At 43.7% G+C, this 16,313-nt stretch overlaps 1 protein-coding gene across 3 annotated transcripts in view; it reads left to right on the plus strand.

The window, feature by feature from the left end:
- Nucleotides 1–16,313, plus strand: part of ARHGEF25 (Rho guanine nucleotide exchange factor 25) — a 540,759-nt gene that overhangs the window by 386,447 nt on the left and 137,999 nt on the right. For all 3 annotated transcript variants that reach the window (XM_069758578.1, XM_069758577.1, XM_069758579.1), the window contains one exon: nt 197–516. In XM_069758578.1, the coding sequence (XP_069614679.1) occupies nt 197–516 (320 nt within the window). The remainder of the gene's footprint in view (nt 1–196; nt 517–16,313) is intronic.

The raw sequence follows: 16,313 nt of genomic DNA on the forward strand, positions 1-16,313 counted from the left end.
ATCTCCAGTATTTTGATTGGTGGCATGACACTTTAGGTGGCCAGCTGTGCCACATTCTCCAATGTTTTCTAAAACATAAGCATTTTATTGATAAAAGTTTTCTTTTCAGATTTTTCTCACTTAACCTTGATGCAGAATCCTTGAAAGAACCTATTTATTCCAGAACACTAATGTATATATTCTCTTTCTTTCTCAGAATCCTACTCGATTGCTGGCAGTGATGGCAGCATATCAGCTTCGGTGGCTTCCATCCAACCTCAGCCCTCCACTAGCTCTGCCCCGAGTTCCCCAGGATCCAGGAGGTCTGTGAGCACCCTGAAGAAATGGCTGACAAACCCAGTGAGAAAATTAAGCAGTGGCAGCCGCCTTGATCAGCGACAGAAGAAAATTGAAAGCAGGCCAAAAAGAGGCATGCCTGGCCGGAGAAGGAGTGCCGATGATGGGGGAAGAGCAAGCTTTGACCTTGGCGTTTTGAGAAAGATGGATGACTTCACCCGGGGTGAAGACAAGGGTTCAGTAAGATATTTTGTATTCTAAGGGGAACTCAGTTGAACAATATAATGCTGTGATGGTTCGGTATAAAAGTAGCTTTCACACATATGTCTCCATTATTCATTACAGAAATGAAACCATCTCATGAAGACACCATACATCACAGTAATTGTATTAACTGATCTAATATTATAGTGCTGTGATCATATATTGGTGGGCATTATACGGGAAAAATCGCGCCAGTCATAATAGTCAAACTAAAAAAACCTGCAACAAAACATTCCAAACATATTTAAAGTACCGATAACATAGTAACATAGTTAGTAAGGCCGAAAAAAGACATTTGTCCATCCAGTTCAGCCTATATTCCATCATAATAAATCCCCTGATCTACGTCCTTCTACAGAACCTAATAATTGTATGATACAATATTGTTCTGCTCCAGGAAGACATCCAGGCCTCTCTTGAACCCCTCGACTGAGTTCGCCATCACCACCTCCTCAGGCAAGCAATTCCAGATTCTCACTGCCCTAACAGTAAAGAATCCTCTTCTATGTTGGTGGAAAAACCTTCTCTCCTCCAGACGCAAAGAATGCCCCCTTGTGCCCGTCACCATCCTTGGTATAAACAGATCCTCAGCAAGATATTTGTATCTTTGTAACCAAAAAATAATTTATTAAATAGCCAGTAGCAGACAGAGAACAAGAGGGGGTTACACCCACTAGCATATACAAAAGGGATACTCAGAGGACATTATACAAATTATCAAAAAAGGCTAAACAGGTCATCTCCAATGCTACAATATGTGATCACAGATATTGCACATCTCCCATAAAGCCTAATGAGTCAACATCTAACTCCCGTAATGTAAATCAGTATTGCACAAAGATCAATTGATATCATTACTCATAGTCGGTCAGTAGAAAGGCTATTTTTGCCGAAACGCGCGTCGGGGAGGACGCTCGTGGACTTACTTCTGACCGACTACGGGTAATGATATCAATTGATCTTTGTGCAATACTGATTTACATTATTATTTTTTTGGTTACTTTAAATATGTTTGGAATGTTTTGTCGCGGGTTTTTTTGTTTGACTATTATTCATTACAGGCAGTTCGATAATGTTACTAAAGGGATTCTAGAGCAAGGGCGCTGTCATATTGTGCCACCCCGATCTCACTAGAGTACCACAATGGAACTGAAATGTTCTTTACTATCCTACATTTATGGCACATCAAAGGATTCCTGCCTTTCAGGGAATGGGGGTCTTCTCCCCAAATTAGAACTCCCCAGAGGAGGAGACCTTGCGTGTTTGTGGCTCTTTCCTTTGAAGATTAGGAGTGTTGTTTTAGCAGACAGAGTTCCATGCATAGATGCTCACCCCTCTTATACAGTATATTCTTTTTTTGAATGCCAAAAACGGGCAACGGATGCCATTATCCTGGTATATGGGAGACCCAGATTACTACACAGTGCTCCATTACTTCTTTCCCATTACTGCTCTCGAGCTGGGAGTCTTTTATATCTAAATACCGAACCTATATGTGAACAGTCACATACTGAAAATAATTTGTATCACGATGGCTGGGGGCAACCCAGAATTAACAACTTCGTTATACCAAGAAACAGAAAGATGATCGGCACAGAGCTTCACTATAGCGCAATTGGAGATTCGCTTAAACGATCTGTTTCAGAAGGACAGATGAGGTCTCCCTTGCTGTGAGCTGCGGGTGGTGCTATGCAATCGTCAGAGTTTTGTACAAGACCATATAATGAGAAGAAAAATGATGCAGCACTCACCCTTGCGCTTCTTCCAAGTGTGCTCTTTATTCAGCAAAACATACAATGCATAGTATGAACCGGCATACGCAGTGATCTGTGAGGGAGCGGGAGTGAGGAGAGACCGGACGACAGCTGTTTCGCGCTACGGCGCTTCTACAGGTCCGAGCATGGACCTGTAGAAGCGCCGTAGCGCGAAACAGCTGTCGTCCGGTCTCTCCTCACTCCCGCTCCCTCACAGATCACTGCGTATGCCGGTTCATACTATGCATAGTATGTTTTGCTGAATAAAGAGCACACTTGGAAGAAGCGCAAGGGTGAGTGCTGCATCATTTTTCTTCTCATTATATGGCAACCCAGAATTACATTGCCGACTTTTCAAAGACAAGGAGAAAGTGAACTGCACCAGTGGGACACTTCTACCACATAAGAAGATGATCGATCCTGTATTTCTGACACCACGCAGGTTTTCAACAACTGGTGTTTAGTGCTCAGCTGTAAAAATCACATGTGAATATTCAAAAAGAAGAAATGCGGAACTCACCGAGTTGAATCAATATCAAAGTCCTTTATTTCACCATGTGAGGCATGGACAATGTGATGGACGTGCAGGTCAAGGAGGCACTGCGGCTGTTTCGCGTGTGATTGCTTCAACGGGACCAGGTCCATGACAGGTCCATCACATTGTCCATGCCTCACATAGTGAAATAAAGTACTTAGATTTTGATTAAACTCAGTGAGTGCCGCATTTCTTCTTTTTGAATATTCAATATACAGAATTACATTGTATGCTACATGCGGCCCCTGGTTGGCAGGTTGTGTACCTTGGTTCTAGAGTATCTGTAAACTGAGCAGATTTAGTTTGATACAATTATGGGGCAAGGTTACAAGGAGTTTCGGGTCTTAAGTTGCGTTTACACTGGGCGATAATAATCCATCAGATTTTAATAGTAACGACTCCTCGTTCATTATCATTGTGCAATGTGAATTGCCTCCTCCTCTAATTATTTCAGAGCGCAGCTAAACTTTATTTAACTGTATCTACTTGGTTGTCTCAGCTTGCTCCTGTTCACTCTTGTTCTGTTTGGATGTGCCGATCCGTTTTTTTTTTTAAATTTGTAGTACATTCCCACTGACTGCACACTCCTCATCAGCCCAGGGCATTTCTAATTAGTGCTGGATCCTAACAGCCCTTTAATTTGTAGGGTTTCAGCCCGGCAGAGGCACATTAAGAGTATGGTCCCAACAAAAGAGCTATGCCTTGTCGCTGGCTGTTGGTTTCTCACAATTGGCCAATTTATGCGCTAAGTATTGTCTATAGTAGTAATGCAGATCAAATTCCATATATTCAGCTAGATGGAGGCCCGATGCTATCGCATCAGGAGGGCGGTAATGTTACGATGGGGGCAGGCTTTGTAGCGTTGAGAATCTCTCCCCATGTGCTCACCTGTTGTGGATTCTGTTTTTGGGCTCCCTCTGGTGGTTACAGATGGTACTGGGTGACTTGTGTTTTCTGCGGTCTCTGGTGTCCACCTGTTCTATCAGGATATGGGAGTTTCCTATTTAACCTGGCTTTCTTGTCATTTCCTCGCCGGCTATCAATGTAATCAGTGTGTCTTGTTACCTCTGCTTCCCGCTTCTGTAATCTTCAGGACAAGCTAAGTTTTTGATTTTCCTGTTCCACGTTTTGCTTAATTTTTGTCTTAGTCCAGCTTGCAGATATGTGATTCCTTTTTGCTGGTTGCTCTAGTGGGCTGATATTACTCCTCATGTTCCATGAGTTGGCACATGAGTTCAAGTAATTTCAGGATGGTTTTTTGTAGGGTTTTTCGCTGACCGCGCAGTTCACTTTTGTATCCTCTGCTATCTAGCTTTAGCGGGCCTCATTTTGCTGAATCTGTTTTCATAACTACGTATGTGCTTTCCTCTCATTTCACCGTCATTACATGTGGGGGGCTGCTATTTCTGTGGGGTGTTTCTCTGGAGGCAAGAGAGGTCTGTGTTTCTTCTAATAGGGGAAGTTAGTCCTTCGGCTGGCGCGAGACGTCTAGGAATCATCGTAGGCACGTTCCCCGGCTACAGCTAGTTGTGTGTTAGGTTCAGGATCGCGGTCAGCTCAGTTTCCATCACCCTAGAGCTTGTTTTGTTTTTTGTGCTTGTCCTTTTGTGATCCCCTGCCATTGGGATCATGACACTCACCCACCTATCTACTCTCTTTCCCCATGACTTCTCCGGTCTGTGCTCTCTTCTTTGACGTATCTACCCCATGTGCTATCCCCCTTGTCTGCTGTCTTTCTCCTTCCTGTGCTTTGTTCTCCCCTCAATTGCTGTCCCGTTTGAGCTGTCTCCCCCGTGCTCTGTCTCTCTCACCCCTGTGCGCTTTCTCTATTCCCCATCTGCTGTCTTCTCCTCTCATCTCTTCTTTGACCTGTGTACCCGATGTGCTCTCAGACACAGACAATGCGCTCCTCCTGTACAAACTCTCCCTGACGAAGCTGCTTGCTGGCAGCGATACGCGTGGGATCTTCCCACACCCCGTCTTCAGCCATGCTTTGCCCTACCACTTCTTGGACTTGCACTTCAGCGGTAATTGTCTTTCATACACTGAACAGATCCTGCTTTCCCCAAGGTCTGATCAGTTACACCAGGGGTCCCCAACTCCAGTCCTCAAGGCCCACCAACATGTCATGTTTTCAGGATTTCCTTAGTCTTGCCCAGGTAATAATTGCATCACCTGTGCAATGCAAAAGAAATCCTGAAAACATGACCTGTTGGTGGGCCTTGAGGACTGGAGTTGGGGACCCCTGAGTTACACCATGCTTTAGGCTGGTTCTTATGCATTATCATCATCATTATTTGTCACACCAGAACTTGTTTCTTAATCTGGAAGACTTCTCAGGTCACATTTGCAATTCTGCATATGGCTGGGTTAATCCTTTTTGCAGTCCTCCTCTGATTTTGTTAGGGTTATTGCTCCATTTTATACATCAGCACACTTTATGCTCACAGGCATTTCTTTGACATAATTGGGGACGCCCATTTCTTGTCATTCTCAGGCCATGATTTAACGTCATTTGGTTGTCATATATTGTATGTTGGCCTCACACGTGACTTTTGTACCATACGTGATATTTCTATAGTGTCTTGTGTGTTGGTTATAGCATTAGCAGTGTGTGCGCCATATTATATTATATATTGCTTTATACAGGCTGTTTGGCAGGGGTGTTGTGCTTTGTTACATGTTGTTAATTGATTTTATATTCTGTACCTGTCTTTGCTATTGTAATAAAAATGTATACTATTTTCTGGGTATCATGTAGCAGGTGTGCACATTTATATGCATTGGCTATTTTTTTCTTGGTCTCATTTGCTTTTTCCATGCTTAGTGTAGCACCCTGTCTTTTAATACATTCTTACCATTAGTATAGTGGTGCACCCGCTACCACTTTTGTTAGCCTCCTGTACAAAGATGGTGGTCGCAAGAGGCTGTGTACAGCGTATACAGTGTATGTGTGTGTGTGTGGTGCGTACGGCATATCCAGTGTGTGTTTGTGTGTGTGGTGTGTACGGCCTATAAAGTGTGTGTGTGTGTGGTGCGACGGTGTTCCGCTGGTGGTACCGCACAAGAGGCTGGTACCACCAGCAGTGTCCATATTGAGACACTCATCACTTAGGTGTCCCAATATGGCGGTCGGTGAACTTCCGCCGCTTGGAATTCTGGGATCCGGACACATCTGGATAGAACAGGATGTGAAGACAATACAAGGTAAGTATATATTAACGGGAACCTGTCACCCCCAAAATCGAAGGTGAGCTAAGCCCACTGGCATCAGGGGCTTATCTACAGCATTCTGCAATGCTGTAGATAAGCCTCCGATGTATCCTGAAAGATGAGAAAAAGAGGTTAGATTATACTCACCCAGGGGCGGTCCCGCTGCGGTCCGGTCCGATGGGCATCGCTGTCCGGTCCGGGGCCTCCCATCGTCTTACGATGATGTCTTCTTCTTGTCTTCATGCTGCAGCTCCGGCGCAGGCGTACTTTGTCTGCCCTGTTGAAGCCAGAACAAAGTACTGCAGTGCGCAGGCGCCGGGAAATGTCAGAGAGGCCAGGCGCCTGAGCACAGCAGTACTTTGCTCTGCCCTCAACAGGGCAGACAATGTACGCCTGCGCCGGAGCCACAGCGTGAAGACAAGAAGAGGATGTCATCCTATGAAGATGGGAAGCCCCGGACCGGACCGATACGCCCATTGGATCGGACCGCCAGCCCAGGTGAGTATAATCTATCCTCTTTTTCTCATCTCTCAGGTTACATCGGGGGCTTATCTACAGCATTCCAGAATGCTGTAGATAAGCCCCTGATGCCAGTGGGCTTAGCTCACCTTCGATTTTGGGGGTGACAGGTTCCCTTTAAGATGTCTGCATACTATAGCATTTCAGAGTGCAGTTTTTCTTCATTGGACAGGTATACCGTAAATGTCATCAGGGAACGTACAGACTGTCGTATACATATTATATTATCAGGGAATCCCATTAAAGTTGACAACATCCATTAGCAGAGATATAGCCTGTTCCTATGCACATATACATGAGACCATTTCAACTTTTATAAGGAGTTCTTTGTTGGATGCCAGTGATGAAGCAGTGTCAAACATCCCCTAAATTGGGATAGGAGTAGTTTATGGGTTCACAACGGGTCCATTTGGGCCTGCAGTGCCTTCCTGTGCAGCTGTTAATTATCAGATTGTCAATGTAAAGGAGATGGGGCATACCTGTATGGCTGATAAATATTGTATTATATTTGCAGCAGACCAGGTAAAGTGTTATTCCCAGGTCAGACATTTATGGCATATCTTCTCCATACATGACTGATTGGCACAGCCCTCCATAGATGAGTTGACATGGTGGATAGGTGGCTTTATGACTATCTCCATTGTAATTTCAGAGTTGCTCTGTATCAGTCATATGGACTCCTCTTTTGTAGAGTGTTGGTCAGGGAAGCATGGCGATCCTATTCTTCTGACAGGTAGGAGTCCCAGAAATAGTCCTGCGTTTTACACATTTATTTCTAGTAAAGTTAGGTGTTGAGTAGTTGTGAAACACTTTTCTACATCTAGATAACTAAGAACCGTCCATACTTCTAGATTTGAAACGCGTAGGGTTTTCTCTCAGGATGTCCTGTTTAATGGATCGATAAAGGTCTTTTTTTACTTGGAAACTTGGAGATTGAGTGCTGGACAAGATTACCATTTTTTTCACATGGTGGAATATGCATCATGTTAGAAAACGCTGCATCCATGTACTGTTGATGCCCATAAATGTCTCAGATGAGGAGACTCCTTTTAGTTTTTGTTACAGTCCATGGGATTGGCGACAACATGGCCTTGGGAAAGGTTCTGCTCCCCTGGAGTACATGAAGCTTCCTCCATTCTGACACTGGCATGTACCTTATCAAGGACGATCCAGACTAGTGCAAGTTGTAAGATCTGTTTAGAGCACTTTGGGGAAGAAATACTTACCGTACATTAATACCTCATATATCTGCAGTTATTCCACGAAAATTGTGCGTTCTTCTTAATCCTGCTATATTTTATCTTTAATTTCATACTTTTTCCACTTCCCATTTTTATTCCTAAAATATGGAACATGTGGTTACTTGGAGCTTAAAAGAGAATATTTTCCACATTATATGTTATTTTATGGTCTGTTGGATGAGATGCTTACCACAGGAGCCGCTTCCTGTCAGACGTTCTCATATCATTATGTGACCAGGGGAAGTTCGGCTGATTCATTATGTGTTCACCTCAGGCGATGACGGATCACCTTTACTGAGCGAAATATATGTTGTGGCGTGGGCAAAAATGGTGCCATGTAAAACACTGCACCGATGTCCCATGAGTGCAACGAAGTCCTCAGAGGCAGCTGTCACATTGTACGTGCAGTTTGGTTGGTGGGCATCATGGTATACAGAAGGACAAACGGCATAACATGATGTTTAGCTGTATTGGCAAATCTACTATATAATTGTCTAAGGGTCACTTCCGTCTGTCTGTCTGTCTTTCTGTCTGTCACGGATATTCATTGGTCGCGGCCTCTGTCTGTCATGGAAATCCAAGTCACTGATTGGTCGTGGCAAAACAGCCACGACCTATCAGCGACGGGCACAGTCCGGCGGCAACATGGCCGCTCCTTCCTCCCCGCAGTCAGTGCCCGCTCCGTACTCCCCTCCAGTCAGCGCTCACACAGGGTTAATGGCAGCGTTGACCGTGGTGTAACGCACTCGGTTAACGCTGCTATTAACCCTGTGTGACCAACTTTTTACTATTGATGCTGCCTATGCAGCATCAATAGTAAAAAGATCTAATGTTAAAAATAATTAAAAAAATAAAAAATCGTTATATACTCACCGTCCGTCGGCCCCCCGAATCAGGAAACGGCCTTTCCCGCTCCTCGTGACGCCTCGGTGACCGCTCCATGCATTACGGTCTTGCGAGATGATGACGTAGCGGTTTCGCGAGATCGCTACGTCATCATCTCGCGAGACCGCAATGCACCCTTCAGACCGGAGCGCGCGAGGAGCGTCGGTAACCGCTTCGATCCGGGGGCCAACGGAGGGTGAGTATATCACTATTTTTTATTTTTATTCTTTTTTTTAACTGGGATATGGTGCCCACATTGCTATATACTGCATGGGCTGTGCAATATATTACGTGGGCTGGGCAATATACTACGTGGGCTGGGCAATATACTACGTGGACTGTGCTATATACTACGTGGGCTGTGCTATACTGTATACTACGTGGGCTGTGCAATATACGCTGTTCAATGTACTGCGCGGGCTGTGCAATATAGTACGCGGACTGCGCAATATAGTACGCGGGCTGTGCAATGTACTACGCGGGCTGTGCAATGTACTACGCGGGCTGTTCAATGTACTACTCGGGCTGTGCAATATACTCCGTGGGCTGTGCAATATACTCCGTGGGCTGTGCAATATACTCCGTGGGCTGTGCAATATACTCCGTGGGCTGTGCTATATACTCCGTGGGCTGTGCTATATACTCCGTGGGCTGTGCTATATACTCCGTGGGCTGTGCTATATACTCCGTGGGCTGTGCTATATACTCCGTGGGCTGTGCTATATACTCCATGGGCTGTGCTAGTATATACTATGTGACTGTGCAATATACTACGTGGCTGTGCTATATAATACGTGGCTGGCCGCGAACAATCAGCGACAGGTGCAGGATGGCCGAATCCTGTGTATCCAATGTATTATTCTAAAATCTTCAAAAATAAACTACATACATATTCTAGAATACCCGATGCGTTAGAATCAGGCCACCATCTAGTATTCAGTATAAGGCCGGGGTCACACTTGCGAGTTCAATGCGAGAAACTCGTGCATCATGTCCCGACACTGCCGCCGGCACTCAGGACCGGAGTTTGCGGGTGCATGTATTACTATGCAGCCGCACACTCCGGTCCCGAGTGCCGGCGGCAGTGCCGGGTATTGAGGCGATAGACTCGCGCGAGTTTCTCGCTTTTAACTCGCAAGTGTCACCCCAGCCTAACTTGTATTTTATTCATTAACTAGCTGAAGAGCCCGGCATTGCCTGGGCATAGTAATTATCTGTGGTTAGTTATAGCACCTCACTTCTTTTATTTTCCAATCACGCCTCTCATTTTCCCCCTCACATCTTTCATTTTCTCCCTCACATCTCTCATTTTCTCCCTCACACCTCTCATTTTCCCCCTCACTTTTCTTATTTTCCCCCTCACTCCTCTCATTCCCCCCTAACACTTTTCATTTCGACCTCACATCTGTCATTTTCCGATCACTCCATTATTTTTCCTCATACCTCTCATTTTGCACTCACACCTTTTCATTTTCACCTCACACCTCTCATTTTCACCTCACACCTCTCATTTTCCCCTCAGTATATACATGTATGTCATCTCCCTTATATATAGTATACACCTGTATGTCATCTGTATATAGTATATACCTGTATGTCATCTCCCCCGTAAATAGTATATACCTGCTGTATGTCATCACCTCCTGTATATTGTATATACCTATGTGTCATCTCCTCCTGTATATAGTATATACGGTACCTTATGTCATCTCTTCTGTGCCCGTTGCTGATTGGTCGAGGCCTGGCGGCCTCGACCAATCAGAGACGCGGGATTTCTATGTCGATACTGTGCCCGTCGCTGATTATTCGAGGCCTGGCGGCCTCGACCAATCAGAGACGCGGGATTTCCAGGACAGACAGACGGAAAAACCCTTAGACAATTATATATATAGATACCTGTATGTCATCTCCTTCTGTATATAGTATATACGTGTCATCTCCTCCTGTATATAGTATATACCTGTATGTCATCTCCTGTATATAGTATATACCTGTATGTCATCTCCCCTGTATATAGTATATACCTGCTATGTCATCTCCTCCTCTATATACCTATGTGTCATCTCCTCTTTTATATAGCATATACCTGTATGCCATCTCCTTCTGTATATAGTATATACCTGCATGTCATCTCCTCATATATATATAGTATATACCTGTGTCATCTCCTCCTGTATATAGTATATACCTGTAAGTCATCTCCTCCTGTATAAAGTATATGCCTGCATGTCATCTCCTCATATATATAGTATCTACCTGTGTCATCTCCTCCTGTATATAGTATATACCTGTAATTCATCTCCTCCTGTATATAGTATATACCTGTGTCATCTGCTCCTGTATGTAGTATATACCTGTGTGTCATCTCCCCTGTATATAATATGTACCTGTATGTCATCTCCTCCTGTATTAGACCGCGTTCACACGTTATTTGGTCAGTATTTTTACCTCAGTATTTGTAAGCTAAATTGGCAGCCTGATAAATCCCCAGCCAACAGGAAGCCCTCCCCCCTGGCAGTATATATTAGCTCACACATACACATAATAGACAGGTCATGTGACTGACAGCTGCCGTATTTCCTACATGTTACATTTGTTGCTCTTGTAGTTTGCGACTTTTGTGTTTCGACTTTTATGTGGTAAGGTTGGTGTATGTGTGATGAAATGTGTGCTGAGGGTGGTATATGTGTTTAAAGGGAACCTGTCACCCCGAAAATCGCGGGTGAGGTAAGCCCACCGGCATCAGGGGCTTATCTACAGCATTCTGTAATGCTGTAGATAAGCCCCCGATGTTACCTGAAAAAGGAGAAAAAGACGTTAGATTATACTCACCCAGGGGCGGTCCCGCTGCTGGTCCGGTAGGATGGGCGTCTCTGGTCTGCTGCGGCGCCTCCCATCTTCATTCCAAGACGTCCTCTTCTGATCTTCAGCCACGGCTCCGGCGCAGGCGTACTTTGTCTGCCCTGTTGAGGGCAGAGCAAAGTACTGCAGTGCGCAGGCGCCGGGCCTCTCTGACCTATATGCCACTCCATATATATATATTGTGTAGTACTTTGCCTGTCTATGTATCTTGCACAACTTATGGTCTTCGATGTACTGTAGTAGACTGATCTACTCCAAGACTATGTGGAATTGTTACTTAAGCCAAGTTGTAGGTGGGTCAGAGTGAGCTGTGTGGTACTTCCTCCTAAAAGGGAATCTGTCAACAGGTTTTTGTTTTGTAATCTGAGAGCGGCATCTTGTAAGAGCTGAGACTCTGATTCCATTACGGGCTGTTGTTGTTATTTATTGTTTCAATAAATGCAGTGTTTTATCATCAGGGGATTATCACTATAGGACTAGTTGTCTTGCGCCATATAGTCCCTGAGCTCTGTATAATTTCGCCCCCGCTACTGATTGGCAGCTTTCAGCCTATGCAATGTGTACACAGAAAGCTGCCAATCAGTGGGGTTATACAGAGCTCAGCATTAGAGAACTGCTAGATGTGTAGCAGATAAAACTGTGATTTTATTAAAACCATGCTGATCAGCTCTGTAAGGGATTCATCGCTGGAATCAGGATCTTTGTCCCTACATCAAGTTGCAAAAACCTGGCAACAGATTTCATTTAAATGAGTTAGCAGCTAAAGTAAAAGAAGATACGATCCCTAGTGACCTGTTAGTCATCATCTTAGAGAGTGAGGAAAGTCCAATGAATTATTGGAAGCCTAGTAAATAAAGAGCATCCCTCCTCCTGTGTAAAAAGAGGAGTAAGGCTATGTGCACTTGAGCAAAACAGGACATTTTCTGCAAGAAATCTGCATGCGTTTTTTGCGCGTTTTTCTCGCATTTTTCACCGCGTTTTTACTGCGTTTTTGGTAAGGTTTTTTTGCGGATTTTTCGAGAGGTTCCCAATGCAATAATATAGTGGGAAATCCGCAAAAAATCCGCAAAATTAATAAACATGCTGCGTTTTTTACCGCAATGCGTTTTTTTCGCGGAATTCTAAATGATGGGATGCATAATGGGACGTGAAAAATCTGCAACGTGTGCACACAGCCTTAAAGTGCTGCATCGAATGGCAATGGTAAAGTGGTCTTTGTGAACACAGCATTGACCTGTGTGAAGCTGAAGTTGATCCTTGTGCTGTACCGCTACAATTAATGCTGCTGTTGAAGTTGGATCCCTTAAGAGGCTCAGAGACCGGACAGAAGTGGCCAGTGTTTGCTCTTCTTTTATTCAGACCTGTCCCGAGTAAGCAGTTAATTGGTGTTTTAAAATCTACTATACTTTTCCAGAGATAGATATGGACCTTTTTATTTAGTGCTAATCTTTATTTTCCAAGGGGGCGTTGCTGACACAATACTCTTGGGGCGTGTCTTAATTAACTGTGAGATGGGCCCCTTAACCCTCCGTCACATACAATATTCGGACTAACGAGTTCACATACAATGTGCCTGTCAGGCGCCTGCTGGAAAAATACCTATAATATCTAATGTTTGCAATTTCAGTGCTCTAAAAGTGATCAGTGACCTTCATAGGGATGTAATAAAAGAGACTACACATAATCAGTTGCAAAAAAAACCATTTACTTAACCCCTTTACCCCCAAGGGTGGTTTGCACGTCAATGACCAGGCCAATTTTTACAATTCTGACCACTGTCCCTTTATGAGGTTATAACTCTGGAACGCTTCAACGGATCCTGGTGATTCTGACATTGTTTTCTCGTGACATATTGTACTTCATGATAGTGGTAAAATTTCTTTGATAGTACCTGCGTTTATTTGTGAAAAAAACGGAAATTTGGCAAAAATTTTGAAAATTTCGCAATTTTCAAACTTTGAATTTTTATGCAATTAAATCACAGAGATATGTCACACAAAATACTTAATAAGTAACATTTCCCACATGTCTCCTTTACATCAGCATAATTTTGGAACCAAATTTTTTTTTTGTTAGGGAGTTATAAGGGTTAAAAGTTGACCAGCAATTTCTCATTTTTACAACACCATTTTTTTTTAGGGACCACGTCTCATTTGAAGTCATTTCGAGGGGTCTATATGATAGAAAATGCCCAAGTGTGACACCATTCTAAAAACTGCACCCCTCATGGTGCTCAAAACCACATTCAAGAAGTTTATTAACCCTTCAGGTGTTTAATAGGAATTTTTGGAATGTTTAAATAAAAATGAACATTTAACTTTTTTTCACAAAAAATTTACTTCAGCTCCAATTTGTTTTATTTTACCAAGGGTAACAGGAGAAAATGGACCCCAAAAGTTGTTGTCCAATTTGTCCTGAGTACGCTGATACCCCATATGTGGCAGTAAACCACTGTTTGGGCGCATGGGAGAGCTCGGAAGGGAAGGAGCGCCGTTTGACTTTTCAATGCAAAATTGACAGAAATTGAGATGGGACGCCATGTTGCGTTTGGAGAGCCACTGATGTGCCTAAACATTGAAACCCCCCACAAGTGACACCATTTTGGAAAGTAGACCCCCTAAGGAACTTATCTAGAGGTGTGGTGAGCACTTTGACCCACCAAGTGCTTCACAGAAGTTTATAATGCAGAACCGTAAAAATAAAAAATCATATTTTTTCACAAAAATTATATTTTTGCCCCCAATTTTTTATTTTTCCAAGGGTAAGAGAAGAAATTGGACCTCAAAAGTTGTTGTCCAATTTGTCCTGAGTATGCTGATACCCCATATGTGGCAGTAAACCACTGTTTGGGCGCATGGGAGAGCTCGGAAGGGAAGGAGCGCCGTTTGACTTTTCAATGCAAAATTGACAGGAATTGAGATGGGACGCCATGTTGCGTTTGGAGAGCCACTGATGTGCCTAAACATTGAAACCCCCCACAAGTGACACCATTTTGGAAAGTAGACCCTCTAAGGAACTTATCTGGATGTGTGGTGAGCACTTTGACCCACCAAGGGCTTCACAGAAGTTTATAATGCAGAGCCATAAAAAATAAAACAAAATTTTTTTCCCACAAAAATTATTTTTTAGCCCCCAGTTTTGTATTTTCCCTAGGTTAACAGGAGAAATTGGACCCCAAAAGTTGTTGTCCAATTTGTCCTGAGTACGCTGATACCCCATATGTGGGGGGAGGAGAACCACCGTTTGGGCGCATGGGAGGGCTCGGAAGGGAAGGAGCGCCATTTGGAATGCAGACTTAGATGGAATGGTCTGCAGGCGTCACATTGCGTTTGCAGAGCCCCTAATGTACCTAAACAGTAGAAACCCCCGACAAGTGACACCATTTTGGAAAGTAGACCCCCTAAGGAACTCATCTTGATGTGTTGTGAGAGCTTTGAACCCCCAAGTATTTCACTACAGTTTATAACGCAGAGCCGTGCAAATAAAAAATATTTTTTTTTCCACAAAAATTATATTTTAGCCCCCAGTTTTGTATTTTACCAAGGTTAGCAGGAGAAATTGGACCCTAAATGTTGTTGTCCAATTTGTCCTGAGTACGCTGATACCTGATATGTGGGGGGGAACCACCGTTTGGGCGCATGGGAAGGCTCGGAAGGGAAGGAGCATCATTTGGAATGCAGACTTAGATGGAATGGTCTGCAGGCGTCACATTGCGTTTGCAGAGCCCCTAATGTACCTAAACAGTAGAAACCCCCCCACAAGTGACCCCATATTGGAAACTAGACCCCTCAATGAACTTATCTAGATGTGTTGTGAGAACTTTGAACCCCCAAGTGTTTCACTACAGTTTATAACGCAGAGCCGTGAAAAGAAAAAATCTTTGTTTTCCCACAAAAATTAATTTTTAGCCTCCAGTTTTGTATTTTCCCAAGGGTAACAGGAGAAATTGGTCCACAAAAGTTGTTGTCCAATTTGTCCTGAGTACGCTGATACCCCATATGTGAGGGTAAACCCCTGTTTGGGCACACAGGAGAGCTCGGAAGGGAAGGAGCACTGTTTTACTTTTTCAACGCAGAATTGGCTGGAATTGAGATCGGACGCCATGTCGTGTTTGGAGAGCCCCTGATGTGCCTAAACAGTGGAATCCCCCAATTCTAACTGAAACCCTATCCCAAACACACCCTTAACCCTAATTCCAATGGTAACCCTAACCACACCTCTAACCCTGACACACCCCTAACCCTAATCCCAACCCTATTCCCAACTGTAAATGTAATCTAAACCCTAACCCTAACTTTAGCCCCAACCCTAACTGTAGCCCCAACCCTAACCCTAACCCTAACCCTAGCCCTAATATTTTTTGCAATACCACATTTTGAGAGCTATAATTTTTCCATATTTTGGTCCACAGAGTCATGTGAGGTCTTGTTTTTTGCGGGACGAGTTGACGTTTTTATTGAAAACATTTTCGGGCACGTGACATTTTTTGATCGCTTTTTATTCCGATTTTTGTGAGGAAGAATGACCAAAAACCAGCTATTCATGAATTTCTATTGGGGGAGGCGTTTATACCGTTCCGCGTTTGGTAAAATTGATAAATCAGTTTTATTCTTCGGGTCAGTACGATTACAGCGATACCTCATTTATATCATTTTTTTATGGTTTGGCGCTTTTATACGATAAAAACTATTTTACAGAAAAAATAATTATTTTTGCATCGCTTTATTCTCAGGACTATAACTTTTTTATTTTTTTGCTGATGAT

Source organism: Ranitomeya imitator, chromosome 3 (genome assembly GCF_032444005.1).
Source record: "Ranitomeya imitator isolate aRanImi1 chromosome 3, aRanImi1.pri, whole genome shotgun sequence".
Classification (NCBI taxonomy): Eukaryota; Metazoa; Chordata; class Amphibia; order Anura; family Dendrobatidae; genus Ranitomeya; species Ranitomeya imitator.